The 17,454-nt window shown below is 33.1% G+C and overlaps 1 protein-coding gene across 2 annotated transcripts in view; it reads left to right on the plus strand.

Moving 5' to 3' along the window:
- Bma-ten-1 (Uncharacterized protein) overlaps positions 1–17,454 on the plus strand; it is a gene marked incomplete at both ends in the record, with an annotated part of 28,067 nt that overhangs the window by 257 nt on the left and 10,356 nt on the right. For both annotated transcript variants that reach the window (XM_043077197.1, XM_043077198.1), the window contains 19 exons: positions 2,307–2,469; positions 2,737–2,831; positions 6,607–6,795; positions 7,131–7,195; positions 7,410–7,554; positions 9,122–9,170; positions 10,930–11,174; positions 11,573–11,774; positions 12,115–12,307; positions 12,778–12,855; positions 13,200–13,353; positions 14,068–14,264; positions 14,585–14,840; positions 14,979–15,161; positions 15,325–15,471; positions 15,591–15,727; positions 15,815–15,882; positions 16,149–16,422; positions 17,255–17,437. In XM_043077197.1, coding sequence (XP_042933131.1) covers positions 2,307–2,469; positions 2,737–2,831; positions 6,607–6,795; positions 7,131–7,195; positions 7,410–7,554; positions 9,122–9,170; positions 10,930–11,174; positions 11,573–11,774; positions 12,115–12,307; positions 12,778–12,855; positions 13,200–13,353; positions 14,068–14,264; positions 14,585–14,840; positions 14,979–15,161; positions 15,325–15,471; positions 15,591–15,727; positions 15,815–15,882; positions 16,149–16,422; positions 17,255–17,437 — 3,023 coding nt within the window. The remainder of the gene's footprint in view (positions 1–2,306; positions 2,470–2,736; positions 2,832–6,606; positions 6,796–7,130; positions 7,196–7,409; positions 7,555–9,121; positions 9,171–10,929; positions 11,175–11,572; positions 11,775–12,114; positions 12,308–12,777; positions 12,856–13,199; positions 13,354–14,067; positions 14,265–14,584; positions 14,841–14,978; positions 15,162–15,324; positions 15,472–15,590; positions 15,728–15,814; positions 15,883–16,148; positions 16,423–17,254; positions 17,438–17,454) is intronic.

Consider the following 17,454-nt stretch of genomic DNA (forward strand, 5'->3'; position numbering starts at 1 on the left):
GTAATGAATCACATCAGTGTTACCTTCAGAGAGATATGAAGATGGAAAGCATAATAACTTTGTGCGTGTTGAAAAGTGGAATGACTTAAGGAGATTTGAAGAGCAGAGATGAGATGAGTCTGTCTGCTTTCCTATGTATTCATATCAAAAAATTGTGTATTAGCACCATCCTATTTTAAATGCAAGTGCAGGTGCATGATTACAGCAATAATTTTCTTAAGTTATCAGAAGAAGAATAAAGTTCCACTTCATATATGGACAAAACTAAACTCTTTCAGAATAATATCAAAATTTATATAAGGCTAGCTAAAATGGACATCAGCCTGAATCTGTCGTTTTTACCGACGACAATTGATCTTACTACCAAACTTCCCGAAATTTATCATGTTCATTTATTCCTTTCTGTTTCATTTATGTATTCATTGTTTCGGTAGATAGGTGATATCTATGATAGCAAATATTCTCACAGAAAACAACGAAAAAGTCTTATTACTGCAGCAAATTGAATTCCTTCTCTTCATTCCTGCAGATTTTCCACTTCATTAATCTTTTATGTTCTAGCTGAAAGAGACACATAGAATTTTGAAAGTAAACAAATTTGGCTTCCAGTTTCATTCAGTCATAATTGAATTTAAACTGACAAGAATATACCTTGATCAGAAATGAAATAAAACTTCTTCTGATCGCTACTTAAAGCCTTATGTAATTAATGATAATATAAGGAAATCACTTACTCTATGATATCTTTTGAATTTATTTAAAAAATTAAATAGCTTCCAACTGAGGAATAAATAATAAATAGTTAGAAAATAAGGAGTAGGGAAAGTGGCAGACTGTGCATTTGCAATTTTATCAGTTTGAGAAGCGTTTTGTTTCAATCTTTGACCAATCTACTAATCGTAAACCAGCTGACGGACATTTTTTATTCACATGTGAAATTTCCATCGCTAAAAATCAAATTCACATATCTAATTCAGAAAAAGATTTCCTATAAAAATGAATTTAACCTTCCGGTGAAAATATTTTCTTTTTTGGCTTTTATTTTCCCAGCGTTTCGATATTGCCATCATATGACCGTTTCTTCCTTGTGCTTATGTATGATTGAATTGAATCATCTTGAAGTAATCTTAAAGTCATAATGGGTGAAAGAACCATCCCAATTGAAGGCCATTTTAGGTCCGCTCAGCAATTCAATATGTAATAAAATTTCCTCGTCGTGTTTTTTCTTTTTCATCTCAATTTGTTTAAGGATGGTTGAATTACCACATTAAACTCCTTACATTTAATCAAATTTTCGAAAAAATGGCACCAAATTTGTCATTCATTAAATAGTTTAAAAGTATTTTTCTTATTAAATGATCGATCCGTGCCTTTTTGCCTCTCTTTTCTTGTTAATTGTCTGAAGAAAAGTAAACGAAAAATGCCAAAAGGACGTATCATTTTACTTCGACCATAGAATTTTTTTGATTAACGAATAAAATTTTCATAAGCTATTTTTTTAAATGCTGTGAAAATTTGATTCTCGACAGCAGCCAGCGAACAGTTTGCAAAATCATTTTTAGCACACTTCTTTTTTAAGAAATTTGTAACCCACTTTTTGCGTTTGTGTAGTTCGTACGAAGACAAAATGAGAAGACACTTTGATAATCTATGAATTTCAAACAAAAATAACATTTTTGCAATTTCAAAATGAATCCGACAACTTATAACAAGTGCTTTTTCTCTTTAATCACTTCTCTTTAGCAGGAAAAAGTGCAGTTCTACTGTTTTGTAGTCTCTTTGAAAATTTTAGGAACATCATCAAGACTTTTAACCCAAACATACCTAATTTTTGAAAAATTATACGCCAATCTTCGCATTTTCGAAATTACATGAATGTTTCTGAAAAAAAAAAAAAATTTATTCCTCAACATAAATGAAGCTACCTTATCTTTATGGATATTATTGGAAAAGAATAGTGCTGGCCAGGGAGACATCGGTTGACCGTTCTCAGAAATGGCTAACAGAGACTGGTACTTCTTCATTCTTCAAGGACCACTTCTCTTTTGCACCATATCCGTTTTTTTTTTTTTCATCTTAAGATGAAAAAATTGTTAAACACACAAACTCAAATGATCGAGTTCAAATCAAATTATAGTAAATCGTTACGTACTTAATCTGACATTTATTTCCTGAACACAAAATGATATCGCATTTTTTTCTTTTCTTCCGGGTATACTTTATGTAAATTTATGGAATATGTAAATGAGAACTGTTTAATCCCAACTTCAAGCGTTCTTTTTTAACATAAATTTAATTGATTATAGCTCTCGAACTTGATGAGAATTTGTTAAGCGTTAAGCAGGAATTGATGCCACTTAATGAGTTACCATGCAGTGATGAAGAAGCAAGTATTTCATCGGCATTTTCCACTGCTACAACAATTACTTCAGGTCCATCAATCGTCACCTCAACGAATATGTCAACTGAGTAGGTTATGCCTCCGAGATGTTTAAGTGACTGTAATTAAAGATAATAATTAATCTTGAATATTGAGTTAATTTAGCTATTTCATTTTTTATTTAGATGATGATCACAATAGATATGGAAAGGGACATCAGATGGAAATGAGAAAACACTCTTAACCAGGAACTGTTTAGTTTTGCAACACAAAATTAATGCTAAAAGGGAAAATGAAATCATTTGTGGAAAGAAGCATTGTGCTGAAAGAAAGCGCAATTAGCAACTGTTTTGCAGAGGAATGAGCAGCGGTGAAGCAATTCCCTACCTTTCAGTTGGTCCCTATCATCAACGTCCAGCACCTATTCTTACAGACAATGCTTTTGTGGGCGGTAAGTTCAGTTCATTATTGTATACATTGATTGATTTGCCATTTGAAAATAATAATTGTAAAAACTCTGCACGGATGGCTCATATATGGAAATATGGAAGCAGATAACAGTGAATTATTCAACAGTCGAATTAGTTAGGTTTGTACTCCTCAAGATATCGGAATATTTTTTGTTCTTCGTCTTCACCATTCTAAAGATGGAATTCACACTTGAATGATAACTTAGAATTTAAGTAGGCTATTTGAAATCATTTCGATTGATTAATTCCCTGAGAGACTACTGCTACAAGCCGATATTAAAAAACTGGAGAGGAAAGTAGATGATCAGTAACTGCATATTGTTACTTTAAAGCTAAAAGATCATTTTAAATTCCCTAATCCAAAATATATTAGTTACTGAAGCACTGAATAAACTTTGCTAACTCAAAGCTTCAGCAATTGCATCGCTTATTTTAAGTTATTCATCAGCTTCATCATTTTTGTCTGATATAAAAAGAAAGATAAAGCACATTCATTGTTTGATGGTTTAATTTTTATGAACCTATAATTTGAGGTGATATAGTCGATTGCTGTAAGGTGTTCTCATTATGGAAGGAAGGATATCATTTATTATAACCCAGCAATTTGGATCAACTTCCGCTCCGTTGCATTCTCACTGACTTAGATACTGATCAACATCCTCGTCTCAGTTTCACCTTTAATTTTTATGTCGTTCAACAACCTCTCTTCTTTCCTCCTATGTCACTGTAGTACTGGATCAGATTACTGTAGCAAGTGCCCTTGCAATGATTCACAATCAATTAATTGTCTATAATTTGACACCTTATTTCCAAACTTTATTAAAGCCTTAAGTTTGGATAATAAGTGAACAAGTAAGTCGTACTTGATAATTACTGTTCGATAGCTGAATATTCGAGTGAAGAAGTGAGTTGACAAGACGTGTTAATACATTTATTGGGATAAGTATTAGCATTGAATGATTGAAATTGTCATTGTGTTTGGTTGTCCATTCTCTTTTTAGAATTTGTTTTAAAGGGATTATTTTTTTTTTTTTTCAAATAAATAGATGAAAAGAAAATTTGGTGTCGAAATGAAAGCGCATTTGACTTTATTCCTCTCCTTGTCAACATCAACTAGTACAACTTTATACTTCTCTTTTTATGTCCTAAGCTTTCTTTTTTTAATTTGTTGAAGTAAAAATTTTTTGTAGGTTAGATATCTGTTATTCTAAATGTATGGTGTTGTAAATTTCAGACCAACGAAATGTGATGGCCATTTTAAAGGATGATAGGGAAATAGGACAGTTGGTGAGGTTAGTCCAGTTAAGCTTAATTCGTGATTTTTTTTGACTTACCCTAGTAAGCTGATCTTTTGTCTCTTCAGTTATCTAACTAAGCCATAATTCAACTATGATTTCTCTTTTCTAGTCCTAGGATGCCATTTTAAGCTGACTAACCTAGCAAGTGATTCAATTTATCTTTGCATTCAAACCTTTACTTTCGAAAATGCCTGATGAGCTTTCTAAATTAATAACTGATAATCACCACCGGGAATTAATAAACTTCCTTCCATCGCTTACTGTTGCAATTCTATTCTTTTGAGAATTTTCAATTTGCTTTGAATCGAGAATGATTTATTGATTACGAAGTTTAAGACCTCCGATGAAAAAACGAATTCGCAACCTGCAAGCCAAAACGTCAATTTGACTTTTTCCGGGTTGTTTGTCACGATGTTGACAGTAGTTTCGTGAGTTATATGATCTCTTTCTCTCTCACTAATGTGCTTACGCCTTTCAGTCAGTTCCAAACCTAAGCATTTCAGGAAGAAAGCGACTAAAAAGAAAAAAGAATGTGATTAATTTGACTCGTGGATAAATAGGCCCTCAGGCTTCTCAGTAATATTCAGATTGATATCATATCAATGCCCCAGCCATATTAGCAAGCTGTTTGCAAAAAAGCAAGCAAGCAAGCAACATGATGCGAAAAAGATAGGCGATGCTGAGCGGAGGTGAAATCATCCCCGCCCACAGTGATCGAACCCAAACGACGAAATGGCAATGGCAGTAGGAAGCGCTCTTCGCAAGTGCTTAATGCATCACGACTGATCATCGTCCGTCATTGTTACGATTCGATGCGAAGCTAAGAATCTGAATTTGTCAATCACTGCGACATTCTGCCTTCCCTTTGGTACCAATGCTTTTATTTGTTCAGCTATCCGTGCTGTCTGCTAGCAGTGCAGAGGGAAGAACAAAAGCCTAACAGTGTCATCATGTTCGGTGATTATTGCTTCTCTAACTGTCCATTCCATTCTTATTAATTTCCACTACTCCAAGTTGAATTGTAGTAATTAATGGAATAGCTTTTCTAGATGAAAAAGGACGAGGAACCTTTCATTAATTATGAATTTCTTATTTCTTAACCTTAATCACTTATTACGTCATCAGCGGCGGTTATTTTTCTGTTCCAGGTTAAGTCAGAGCTCTGCACATTTGGTGCCCCTTAGGCCATCTGCTTAATTGCCTAATCTTATTGTCTACTCAAATAATGTTTGACTTAAATAGGGGCAATATTTGATTAGATAATACTGTAAGCAAGTTAGACGAAGATTAAGAAGAAAAAAAGAGACTTTTATATTTCAATATCAGGTGGTTTTACTTCCAATGTATGATCTCTTCTCAGTTTTCCTGGGATGTTTATTCATCGCAAATTCTTGCATAAGAATACTGCTAAAAAACTGTTTAAACACTTCAAGTCTAACTGATTATTAACATTTTCATGAAGATATTGTGACCATTCTGATTATAAGATTAAATTTATGCAATTGAATGATATTGATATTACTTTCAATCGTCTTTTTGAATGGTTACTTCATTTTTCACATTATTTCATTTTTGTATTTCATTCATTGCATTCTTTAACATATATTTCTTGTCTTTCTAAGCATTTGCTTTACTTTCGTTCTATTTTTTACCAAAATATATATGCGTTAAATAATATGAAATATTAACAGAAATAAAAAAGTTTAAAGTGTTAGTAAGGAAAGACGAAAATTTAACCAAAATGAGAAAACATTTTGATAGCTTCCCTTAAGATTTTTATAGCTTTCGCGTGCAGTCATTCAAAATATGCACCTTATCTGTTTGAAATTGTATTTTTCAAGATCTTCATCTGTTCACTGGGAAATACTTGATGATTTCAGAACATGTGGGAAATTATGATCAGTATATTTTATCATTATTATTATTAAAGGCCATAGAAAATCATTCAAATGAATTGAACACGTGAAATGTTGTTCGTTGTCTGGTCTTCACATTTCATTTTTATTTCTCATAAATGTTAAAATTTAAAATGCATCAATACTTGTCACTTTGATTAACATTATCCCTTCATTTTGTCTTTAGTTTCAACGAATTTAAGCACTGTTGAACTTCTATATCTGAAATAACATCTTTAAGGCGCAAAAGATTGGTATCAGATATAATAAATCTTAATATTAATTGTTAAGTATGAGCAGATGTTGATAAGTTTCATGTAATGATGAAACTTTATGCTATTTCAAGACGAAAAAGCTGGAATTTTCTTATTAATTAATTTGAATAAATAATAGTTTGTTAGTCTGGTTCCACTAACCTATATCTAGAACATTGTTTTGTGGATTGAGCATATTTAATTGAGAAACCGAACAAAATATCAATTTTAATTTCCATTCTATAAAATTAAAGGAAGTGGGTTCAATTTGTATTATTGAATGATTTTCTAACTTCAGGTATCTTATAGGTTTCCTCAATATTTCACCTCCAAATTGTCCTTCGCCTTCAGCATCGACCGAAATGAGAGGTCCACCACCACAACGTGATCCACCAATCCCACCATTAATACAAGATAAAGCTAGCACAGCGTATGTTGTCGATGATTCACAATACGATGAACCAGGAATTCCACCGGAAATGAAGGAATACTGCAAAGGTTGCTTTATGACCCTTACCGTATTGATAGAATATTTGTAGTGAATGGATGTAACTCATTCCGATCTATTTCTCTATCTTTGTGATTTCTTTTTCAAATTTTGTGATTTTTTTTTTTTTTTTCCAGAATTTTCAATGACTTCTCTGCATATAGAGCAGCTATTCAATTCTGAGGATTTCATTAACTTTTAATCATACTACTGTTATTTTATTTATGCTTTTCGTTTGTTTTGTACTAACTGCCTTTTGTTCCAAGTGAAAGAGGAAATTCTGCTTTTAATTTAAAAAATAAATGCATAAAGAAAATATAGTGGATAATACCTGTTTATCTCTTAGCATCAGCATCGAGGAGGCATTCTAAATTACTGAATAACAATTATGAAATATCAGCGTCACAACAGGTATGAAATTGTTTCATTATTTTGTTTGAATCAATCATAAAACAAACTGTGCTCAATCGTTTCTAACTGAATAAACAAATGAGGTAAATGACTGACTGCCGTGTATAACTTATGTCCAAAGAGAAGAAAAAAACCAAGCAAAATTTGCTATTTCATAATTTCCATCTCTTTAAACAAATAACTGTTTTTTGTAGTTTATAATCACGTATTGCAGATACGTACAGCATTTGTTCCTAGCACTCGTAACTCACGCCTAGGACAACGAGAAAGAGAGCCTGGTCCATCGTGGGACGATGAAACCAGGCAGATGTTACTTCAAAATCCAGAAACTGGCAGTTATTACATCCCAACTAGTTCGGGTAAACTTTTATCGTGATTGTTTCAATGCTGTGAAAGTATTTATGATATCCGAATGAAGTTTTGGGATTTAGCTAATTATTAGCAGTCGTAAAAAAACTTTTTTCTTATTATGCTGTAGATATGATTTAGTGAGAAGACTTAAAACAAATTTTTAAAAGAAAATACTTGAATTGAAATATTTCCTAATGCTGTAAATGCAGTATTTAAGAAACAAGGAAATTGAATTGGGAATGCTGAAAATAATTTCAAAATTTAGTGCTCATTGTCACTCTTATCTTGTAGTCTTACATTGCTTCCTGATCATCTGGCAGAGGTTAAATTTGTTTTTTGGCTTAGCTCCTCCGGGGTCACACAGGCGATCCTGCCCGACTTATAATTGATTTATTTCAAGTGGGAGAGAAAGAAAGAATGTGGACTTGATGAGAAGATGCATTTCATCGCCTTCATTTTAAGGAGATGCTGGGAGTTTTCTTATCCGAGGGGCTAACAGGACACTTTTGGACAAAAATATTATGAAAGCTTCCTCAAACTTACTGAAAAGCATTTGTACATTGAGTAAAACAAAGTTAGATAAGTTAAGCACTTTTATAAGCAGCTGTCTCAGTCTAACCACTATGTAGAACACTTGTATGACAATACTATATTTTCACTATCCTAGTGTTTCCTGATAATGTGTTATCTGGTCCTGTGCTGTCATGCCAACATCTCTATAAAATCTCTACAAATTTCAAATATGAAAAATGTTTGATTTAGATTTGAACGAAGTTACAAAGTTAATCTTGCAAGTAATTAGGCCTGAAATGAAAAATTCAGGGATGGAATATCGTGTGGAAGCAATGGTATATGAATGATAAGAGAATGCTATTGTAAAGTACACTCATAAAGAGTAATCAAGTAGAGCTCTTTTCCAAATAATCATTAAATTACCACCTGGAGGATTTGTTTAGCAATAATATGGGAGTGAATGGTCCTGTAATAAAAGAATTAAGATTAGGGTAAGAGATAATGGAGGCGGTGGAGTAAAAAAGAATTGTTAACCTTTGGAATGTGGAAATAAAATATTATTATTCCTTTGGTTTTATTGTTGATATCCGACGAGAAATTTGCAGTCAGAGTTGAGGAATGGGTAGAAGTAATCAACTGATGGCCTCATTTATTCAACTAATTGCTTCCCTGTTGACATATTTCAACTTTAGCAATAACAACAACATGATTAGATTATGCATGATGAGTTAATTTAATGATGAATTAATTCGATGTTACCAGGGTCAATTTGAAAACCAAAAGCAGATGAAAATTTCGCATAAAATCTGTCAGTGCAAACAAATTCCTCATTAGCTCATTAAATCTTTATTAGAAGACTTGGAAGTTTGGTTGTGGCAGTTCACCATACTGCTGCTATTAAGTTTTGAAAAGAAGAAAAAACTATATAAACGAATGATTTGGGAATTTTTGAGGGATTAAAATGTGTTATTATCATACTTTTCTCCATTGATTTTTACTTATACTTTTACTTAGTATTTAGCGAAATGAACAAATCAGGAGAATAAAGTATTATTTTTTCAGGTCATACAACAGCGTCGTCTTTATTACCCCACAATCATTCACACGAAAAGTAAGTAGCAACAAGATATATTTTAATGATAGTGCAATAAGATGATTTGCACAGATACAAGAAATCATATATAAATCATTTGGTGTGAATCCTGAGTGATTAGAGACATATTTATTGATCGATTTTCAGAATCATTCTGATAGTTCAATAAGCTCAATAATATCTGCATTCGGTCTTCTTTTCTTTCATTTTAACATTTGTTTCCTTGAAAAATGCAGCAGTAGTCATATGTACTAACCCTTCGTACAATTACATCGTGTGCACTGACCATAGCAAATGTGGACTCTGTTTTTGTCCTTGTAGTACATTTATTGCTCTTCCTCGAAATTTAGTATTCAATCTGCCGAGGGAATATATATAAAGGAGAGTGGCTTAATGACTAAGCCAAAAAAGAGTTTCAGAGGTCCAAATGTATGTTGCCTTGACATCAAATTAGAAAGGTAGAGTTAACGAAGTCAGACTTATCCTTCTGTTAGATTCTTAAATAACGAATAGAACATATGATCAATGATTATACAGTATTGATGTTAAAATGTTGAGGAAATTATGACAACAAGCAGAATGTGTTTGTTCTTAATTTAGAGCTTTGATATAAACTGATGATGAGTCATTTATGCTCTTCTCCCCTGTCAACACTCAAGTAGGATGAAGAAAAGATACGTAGTCTTCCAATCTTTATTTAGAAAAACCAATTTCCCGGATTAGATTATCGCTGACAATGGAAGTGCTACAGGATGTTTACTGCATAGCAAATACCAAAAGATTAAAAGTCGGAATGTCAAGTTAACATACATAAATATAGAAACTCTGAGAGCTTACAATTCTTTAATTTACCACTTCGGTAAGCAAATAACCACTTTTTATAATGTCAGTTAAGAATCCATAAAATTCAGTTAATGTTTCAATATGGGATAAATCTGATTGTTTGATACTTGATATTTTCGCATCCAATCCTTCTGTATAATGTTTTTGTTAAAAATACTCATTAAATTTCCAAATGCTCGATGTCACCACGAGTCATTTGAACATACGTGTCAAGAGTGCCTACAACTGTATTTAATTGCATGATTGTTATTGCTTTCCGTTATTGTCGTTTGGTTCAGTGACTTCATACAATGGCTCCAATGATTTGATGTACTCACCGCCTCTTTAATTATATCAAATCTAATTAGTGTCGCTAACTCTGGTATAGCTTTACCACTCACTAGTCCATTTTCAATAGCTTTACTGGCTTATGCTTAACTCAATTTTAATTTGAATTTAAATCTTCTTCTTGGTTCAAGCAATATTCTTAAGTGGTTTTTGTTTTTCTCGGTGTAAATTCATCTCATCGAAATAGCTAACTTTCCCGCCTGATTTGATATAATAAGCAGTTTAAACATAAATCAAAACATAACTTGGTAGCTGCACTCATTCCTATGACCTAATATTTCTACGATTCGAGATGATTTTCATTTTATTCTGATTTTGCACTGCGAAATTTAATTTTAAAAGATAATTTGTTGTTTACTAAAGTTTAATACTTCAGCACTTTTTCCTTCAAGGACTGTGATTCCAAAGAGCATTTGTTTTTAGGTGATATAATGATTTCTAGAAGGAGAAAATTAAGAGATCAGGACTGGCCTAAATTTTCATTCAGGCTCTGTCAAATTAATCCGTCTCTTTATTACGGAGACATTGTCGAATCTTTTCATTAATGAAAGTTTTGAAAATTTATTCATTCTTCGGTTAATTTCATCTATCTAGGTTTACATTGCAGAACTAATTTTTCGACGTTACAAAATGTGCCTTTGAAATTGAATCCACAAATATCTCACTGTGAATCTATCCTTTCCAAACAGCGACATATCAGTGTTGGCGATTTCGATCTAAATAAGATGTCGCAGGATAAGTGTCATCCAACAGCGATGGACAAGAAAAGACTGAAACCTTTTTGTAATTGGAGGACTCTTGCTATATTACTTCTTCTTTCTCTTGCATTTACCTGCTTCACTATACTTTTGTGTAAGTGTTAGTCCTTTTATTAACCTCCATTTCTTGTTTGAATCTTAAATGAAGTTAGAAAAAAGGCAAAAAAAGGAGAAAGGAAAAAAACATTTCAATTTTGAAGACTTTTGAAATATTGTTATCGATGCTTCATTGTTATAACTTAATCTCTCACTCAGTTAAAAAACTGCGCGAGAGTTCAACCTAATTTTCGCTCCACTTCAGTATTTGCTCAGATCTTTTTCTGAAGTCAAACATAGTGTATAATTTTTGGTTGATATCGTTCATATCCTGAATTTGTAGGATTTGCGAACCAACTGTGCATTTAACTAATAACATCGATATTTTAATTCCCTCTTTATGTCTTCATTTCCCAGTTTTAGAATGCTTTTTTCTGTTATTCCTTTTTTTTGCAGTACTGTTAGGAAATGATAATTCTCGATATGTGTGTGAGCAGTCAACCAAGTCGGTGTATTCATCAGCGTCAACAGGCCTATTCCCTTCAGGTACATGGCATAATGTACATATTAAAGCAACTGTTTTAAAGCCATTACCCGAAAGTTTCGAATTGGGACAACAAATCGAAGCCGATCTACCTCCAGGAGTTATTGTTTATTCGTATGTTTCTCCTCAATGATTCAATTTTTGGCGTACACTATTGAATGATATTTATAAAAAGACAAAAATCAATATTTTTTATTTTAGAACAATAAAAATTTTGGTTGAAGGTGTATTTGATTATTCGTTTTTTCTTCCAGTAATTCCATCTATAAATTACCCTTATCATCAATAATTCTATCCTGTAGTTTTTATAATATATTCTATACATTTATAAAAATAGTTAGGATAGAATTATTTGTATAATAAAATTTGCATAATACTTTTGACATTATTTTCCATTTTAATACAAGATTTCAAACATTATCATCATTAAATTAATGCAGTTGTTTTTTCGTAGATATTTTGCGGTGCAAAAGAATAGTCGAATAATTTTCAATATATCCGTCAACTCACAAGCACAGTTGGTCATTTATGGTAGACGAACAGCATTACCTTCACCAGCTACCCATGACTTCATGGATATTGTTCATGCAGACTGGTTAACCATTTCCGGAAATTCGTCAGACACCCGACTGAAACGTTTCACACCGGTTTGTTTGTAGCTAAAATTTATGCCTTGCAAACACCAAATTGTTTTATACCAATTCCTTAGCAAAAAAGCTGCTAGCTGAAAGAGTTTGAAGCATGGAACAGTAGCTATTAAACCCATTGATTTCTGTTAATTTCACGTTAACGCATTTTTGAATTCAACCTGAAGAAGGCTGTTTGCCATTCTTTCAGAAAGAAAGGAGTTTGAGATTTTACTTGTATTAAAATGGAAAATCATATAATTATCGACTTGCTATTCACGACATTGATTGGAAAACAATTGTTAGCTAAAAAGGTTCAATGACTTAATTCTTGTTCACTTATTATTATATCACCTATGCTGTGATGTCTGTGGTGCCGCTGTAAATGATGTCTGAAAGAAATGCTGATTAATTAGTACGGCTGTTTGAACTATCTGTTGAAAGATTTTGATCTTCGAGGAACAATGCGAGCAAGTAATTACTTGTTGCAGTTACTCCGGACAGCGATCCTGACACACTACTTGCTAAGTGGACGATGGCATATCGGACTACTGAATGATATCTTACAGGTTACTTAACTTCAAATTAAAATAGGAATTTCTAATTATGACTTGAGTCGATATAAGAGCTTGGAAAACTACATCCTGAGCACTATCCATAGAGAATAAGTCTTTCAAATTTGGTCAAGTCTTCTTAGATCCAGATATCGAATTTTGTTAACAAATCTTTTTTAACTTCTAAAACTCATTTTATTTAGATAAGTCTAAAGTGCTTGATATATAAAAGAACTTGGTTGCTCTCTCTAGTTAATTATCAGAAGTTCATTCTTCACTATCGGATAAAAGATCAGTAATGACCATAATACCGATTCACAAACATTTGTTTTTCCAATGATTTAAATAAGTCATATCAGCCATTCCCAATACGTCTTGTTGCTGCGGTGATTGCTGATCAGGTGGCGGACGAAAGGACCGATGATTGTCGTTATGATTGTACAGGACATGGACAGTGCAAAGGTGGTAAATGTTATTGTTTTCCGGGATACAGCGGAACTTACTGCGAAGAAAGTTGGTCATTTATTGAAATTTTGGAAGTAATTAATATGGCATCTGTTGTTTAATTATAATACAAATATAGACTTAAGTCAAAGTCAATGGACTAAAATCAAATTTGAGAAAAGAAATGAACAGATGAGTAAGGGATAGAGAAGGTATGTATAAGATGCGATGAAAAGATATAAAACCTAAGATGAATGTGTAATTAGTAGTGAGAGGTACTTGTGAGAAGGGAAGATTGAGAAATTGTGATTCACATTATCCAGTATTTTCTACCTCCTCCATGGAAGAGTGCAAAGGTCGCTTCACCGAATTTCAAAAGCAATCGCTCCTTTCTACATTACAAAGCAGACGATTGCTACTTCAGATATGGCAGTTTGTGATTAATCTCTTGAAATATATTTGTCACAAAAAAATATAATGAAAGGACCATTAAACAGATGAAGTGAATAATTAATGTTAAACTAATCTTATAAGACTTATTCTTTCAGAGTAGACGTAGTTAAGAAGGTTCATGTGGCGTTAAATATCGTAAGATTTTTGGGGATGCGTGCTGGATGCTTTCACGATTTTGATAGAAACTCACTTAGTGTGATTATGCTAGATTTAATTACAAATCGATAAAATATGGGCTTCCTGCATCCTTTAATAAATTAAAATACATTACAAAGACTCTTAAATATTTAATAAAATAAAATAATCTTAAAGTGTTAGCTTTGTTTTAAGATTCATGTCCTGTACTGTGCAGTGGAAATGGAATATTTTCTGGTGGTCAGTGTATATGCCATGAAGGTTACAAAGGTCCTGATTGTGACTTATTGGCGCACTGGTGTGAAGCACCCAACTGCAATGGACATGGTCAATGTAATCAGTTCGGTGATTGCGAATGCGACATTGGTTGGAAGGGTACTTTCTGTGACAAGGTATTTATTTTGTCTTTTTAAGCACATAAATGTTAAGTAACTTTACTGAAAATAATTTGTATTTGAGTGGAATAGTGATAAATTATCACCTTTCACTCGAAGAGTATGTCTTCCAATTTTATGATAAGATCGGAACTGAAAATGTGTTTGAAGTGACAAGATTTCATGTAATTATCTCATACATTTGTTAATCTTGTTGAACGTTCATTGCTCTTCTTACCTTTACTTTAGGCTTCCATTGATTAATTGGCTATTATAAATAAACGGATCTACAAAGAAAATTTACTTCTATCTTAACTTTGAATGCGTCAGTTTTTTAGAAAGATTGCAAGGATTCTCAGTGTAGTGGTCACGGTGTGTGTTATAACGAGAAATGTTATTGCGAGGATGGATATCGCGGGGAACAGTGTGGTGAAATGTATCTAGCGGAGAGCTGCATCGGTAAAGAGCTTCAGTTACGCGACAGCGAACCAGAATCAGACGCAGATTCAGCTTGTACCAATCGTGGAAGAGTTGATTCAGAGTCAGGCCTCTGCATTTGTATTCCTGGATATCATGGAAGCAAATGTGAATTAGGTTATTAATGAAATTCAATAAGGAATTCAGTAGAGATTTCGGTTTTTTGTCTCAAATATTTGAGATTCCGGTTGATCTTTCATTGCCACTATTGTTCATTTAATCAATTTTGACTCCTAAATTAGTTGAAATTTATAGAACGATGTGAAGTGGAGTGCATGAACGGTAAATGTGGTAATGGCGTATGCGTTTGTGATGAAGGATGGACAGGTATGGATTGCACGGAGCTGAAGTGTCTTCCTGGATGTGAACAGCATGGACATTGCAATAATGGAACTTGCATGTGCAGCAAGGGTTGGAATGGAGAAAATTGTTATATTGGTTTGTTTTGTTTTAAAATACTGGAATAAACTTTCGGACATGTCATCTATTCAGCAATGTTTATGAATTTAATTCAGTTCCTTAGTGGCTGTAATAATGTGTAAAAGAGTATTGTAATCTTGTTAATTTGGATATAAAAACTGCAAGTAGTAGTGATTTTCAGCTGGATGTATTAATGATTGCAACGGACATGGTGTTTGTCGGTTGTTTTCCGGACAATGGAAATGTGCATGTCATACATCATATTTTGGCGAGAATTGTTCTCTGCCAGTCGAGTCAAGTTGTAGTGATGGTGTTGACAATGACAACGGTATCACTGTCAAGTTTTATGACGGAAAGAAAAAATGGGTCATGCTGGGGAGAGCCGATTGTAAATTAGGAATTAAATTCCTTTTTAGAAATATGGGAACTTATTTTGAATCATTTTAGACGGTCTAATAGATTGCGAAGATTCGGAATGCTGTATGGATAGTAGCTGTTCATCAAGTCAAATGTGCGTCACTGTCATACAACCACGAGATGTACTTTTAAAGGTGATACCATCCATAAATGGTAATTTCTATCAGGTGAGCTTATGTCGTCTGATTGAATATTCATTGAACTATTTAATATAAGATAATAAGCTTCTTTCCATTTCAATTTTTGCTTTTCAGCAAATTAAATTTTTGATTCAACGTGACTCGGTACAGCGCTATGCAGATGAACGCTATTTCAATGAAAGGTTATAATCTATTTTTTTTTTTTTTGCATGTATCAGAGGCAGAAAATAGGGATAAAACTGTTAGAAATCAAATTGAAGAATGATAGCGCTCGATGATCTTTTTTAATGTTAAATTTAAAATTCAAAGATTGAATTACTTACCCTATTTTAGCAACAAGTTTAGCTCAACTTGACGAGTGTTTTATCTCTTTTCAAAAGCAAGTGTTAGAAGTTTACTTGAAAAAAAATAAGGCATTAATGTTACCTATAATCACGTCATGTTACAGTTTTGTATCAGTCATTCGCGGACGAGTTTTGACCGAAGATGGTTCACCGCTTACAGGTGTGCGTATTGCAGAGGCAAGGCATCCAACATTGACGGGTTTCACGTTGAGTCGTAGTGAGGATAATGGAGGTGCTTTTGATCTAGTGGTTAATGGTGGCAAAACAATAACTTTGCAGTTTATGAGAAAGCCGTTTGAAAAGCTGGAAAAGAGTTTCTACATACCGTGGAATGAGATTGTTTATGTGGGTGATATAACGATGAGATTGGGGACGGCGGTAAGTTATTTTTTAGAACGTCTTAAAAAAATTCAGTGGAAAGGATTTCAAAATTCAACAGGTTAAGAACAAGTGTTGAGTTTCAGTTACAGAGTATAATGTGCTAGAAATTGCAAGATTTAATGCAGATTCCTTTACTTGAAATTGTGAATCAATGTAGCTATAGTTTCTGACATTCACACAATATCGAAAAAAATGGATTAAGCCAACATTAAAGGAAATGTAAGGGGTACTTACCAAAAAGATTTTTTTCTTCTCAAATTACTAACCTTTGGATTTCATGGTCATAGGCTTACTGCATATCGAATAAGTAAAAAGACTAATGTGCTAAGCAAAGTATAAAATGGTTCAGAGCTTCCCTCTTAATTGTCTTATAATTATCTTCCTTCCATTTCTCTCATCTTTTTGATCACATACGAAGGTTGTTTTCTCTTTTCATTACTTTATTGTCATTATATGCTTCAACATAGATAGCATTTTACTTCACAAACTACATTATTCATTATTTCCAATCAAATTGGAACTGAGGCGTAAAGTCGCAGGCACACACGAATAATTAAAAGGGTCTTTTGCTGGACTCTTTCATTCATTCATCCGCTTAGAAATCATTAGGAAAGTAGCAGAGTAAGTGATGATTTCATGTATCTGGCGAACGTTTTATGGAGGACACATACATTGCTATTAATAAAGAAACTGCAAAGTTAGTGTGACCTGATATGTTCAAAGGACTAAGCATACATTCATATATAAAAGAAAGATTCTTAGTTTGATGCATTTGAATTTCGTTCTCTCAAATTAGCTTTAAATAGTAATAGTTTTGGCCGGATTAAAGGCGGTAATTGTAAATGAACGACTGGGAATCAGTGAAAAGTGCCGACATTATCACGCTATCAATCGCTTAGCTCCTGTCATATTCGCATCGTGGCATACAAACCAGTATTCCGGGAAACTTACCTCTTCATCATACAGTGTTCAACTGCTAGCTGACTCCGGAAAATCCTTCGATTCCATTCAGGTAAGGTTCTCGTCTCG

Source organism: Brugia malayi, assembly GCF_000002995.4.
Source record: "Brugia malayi strain FR3 genome assembly, contig: Bm_v4_Chr1_scaffold_001, whole genome shotgun sequence".
Taxonomy (NCBI): domain Eukaryota; kingdom Metazoa; phylum Nematoda; class Chromadorea; order Rhabditida; family Onchocercidae; genus Brugia; species Brugia malayi.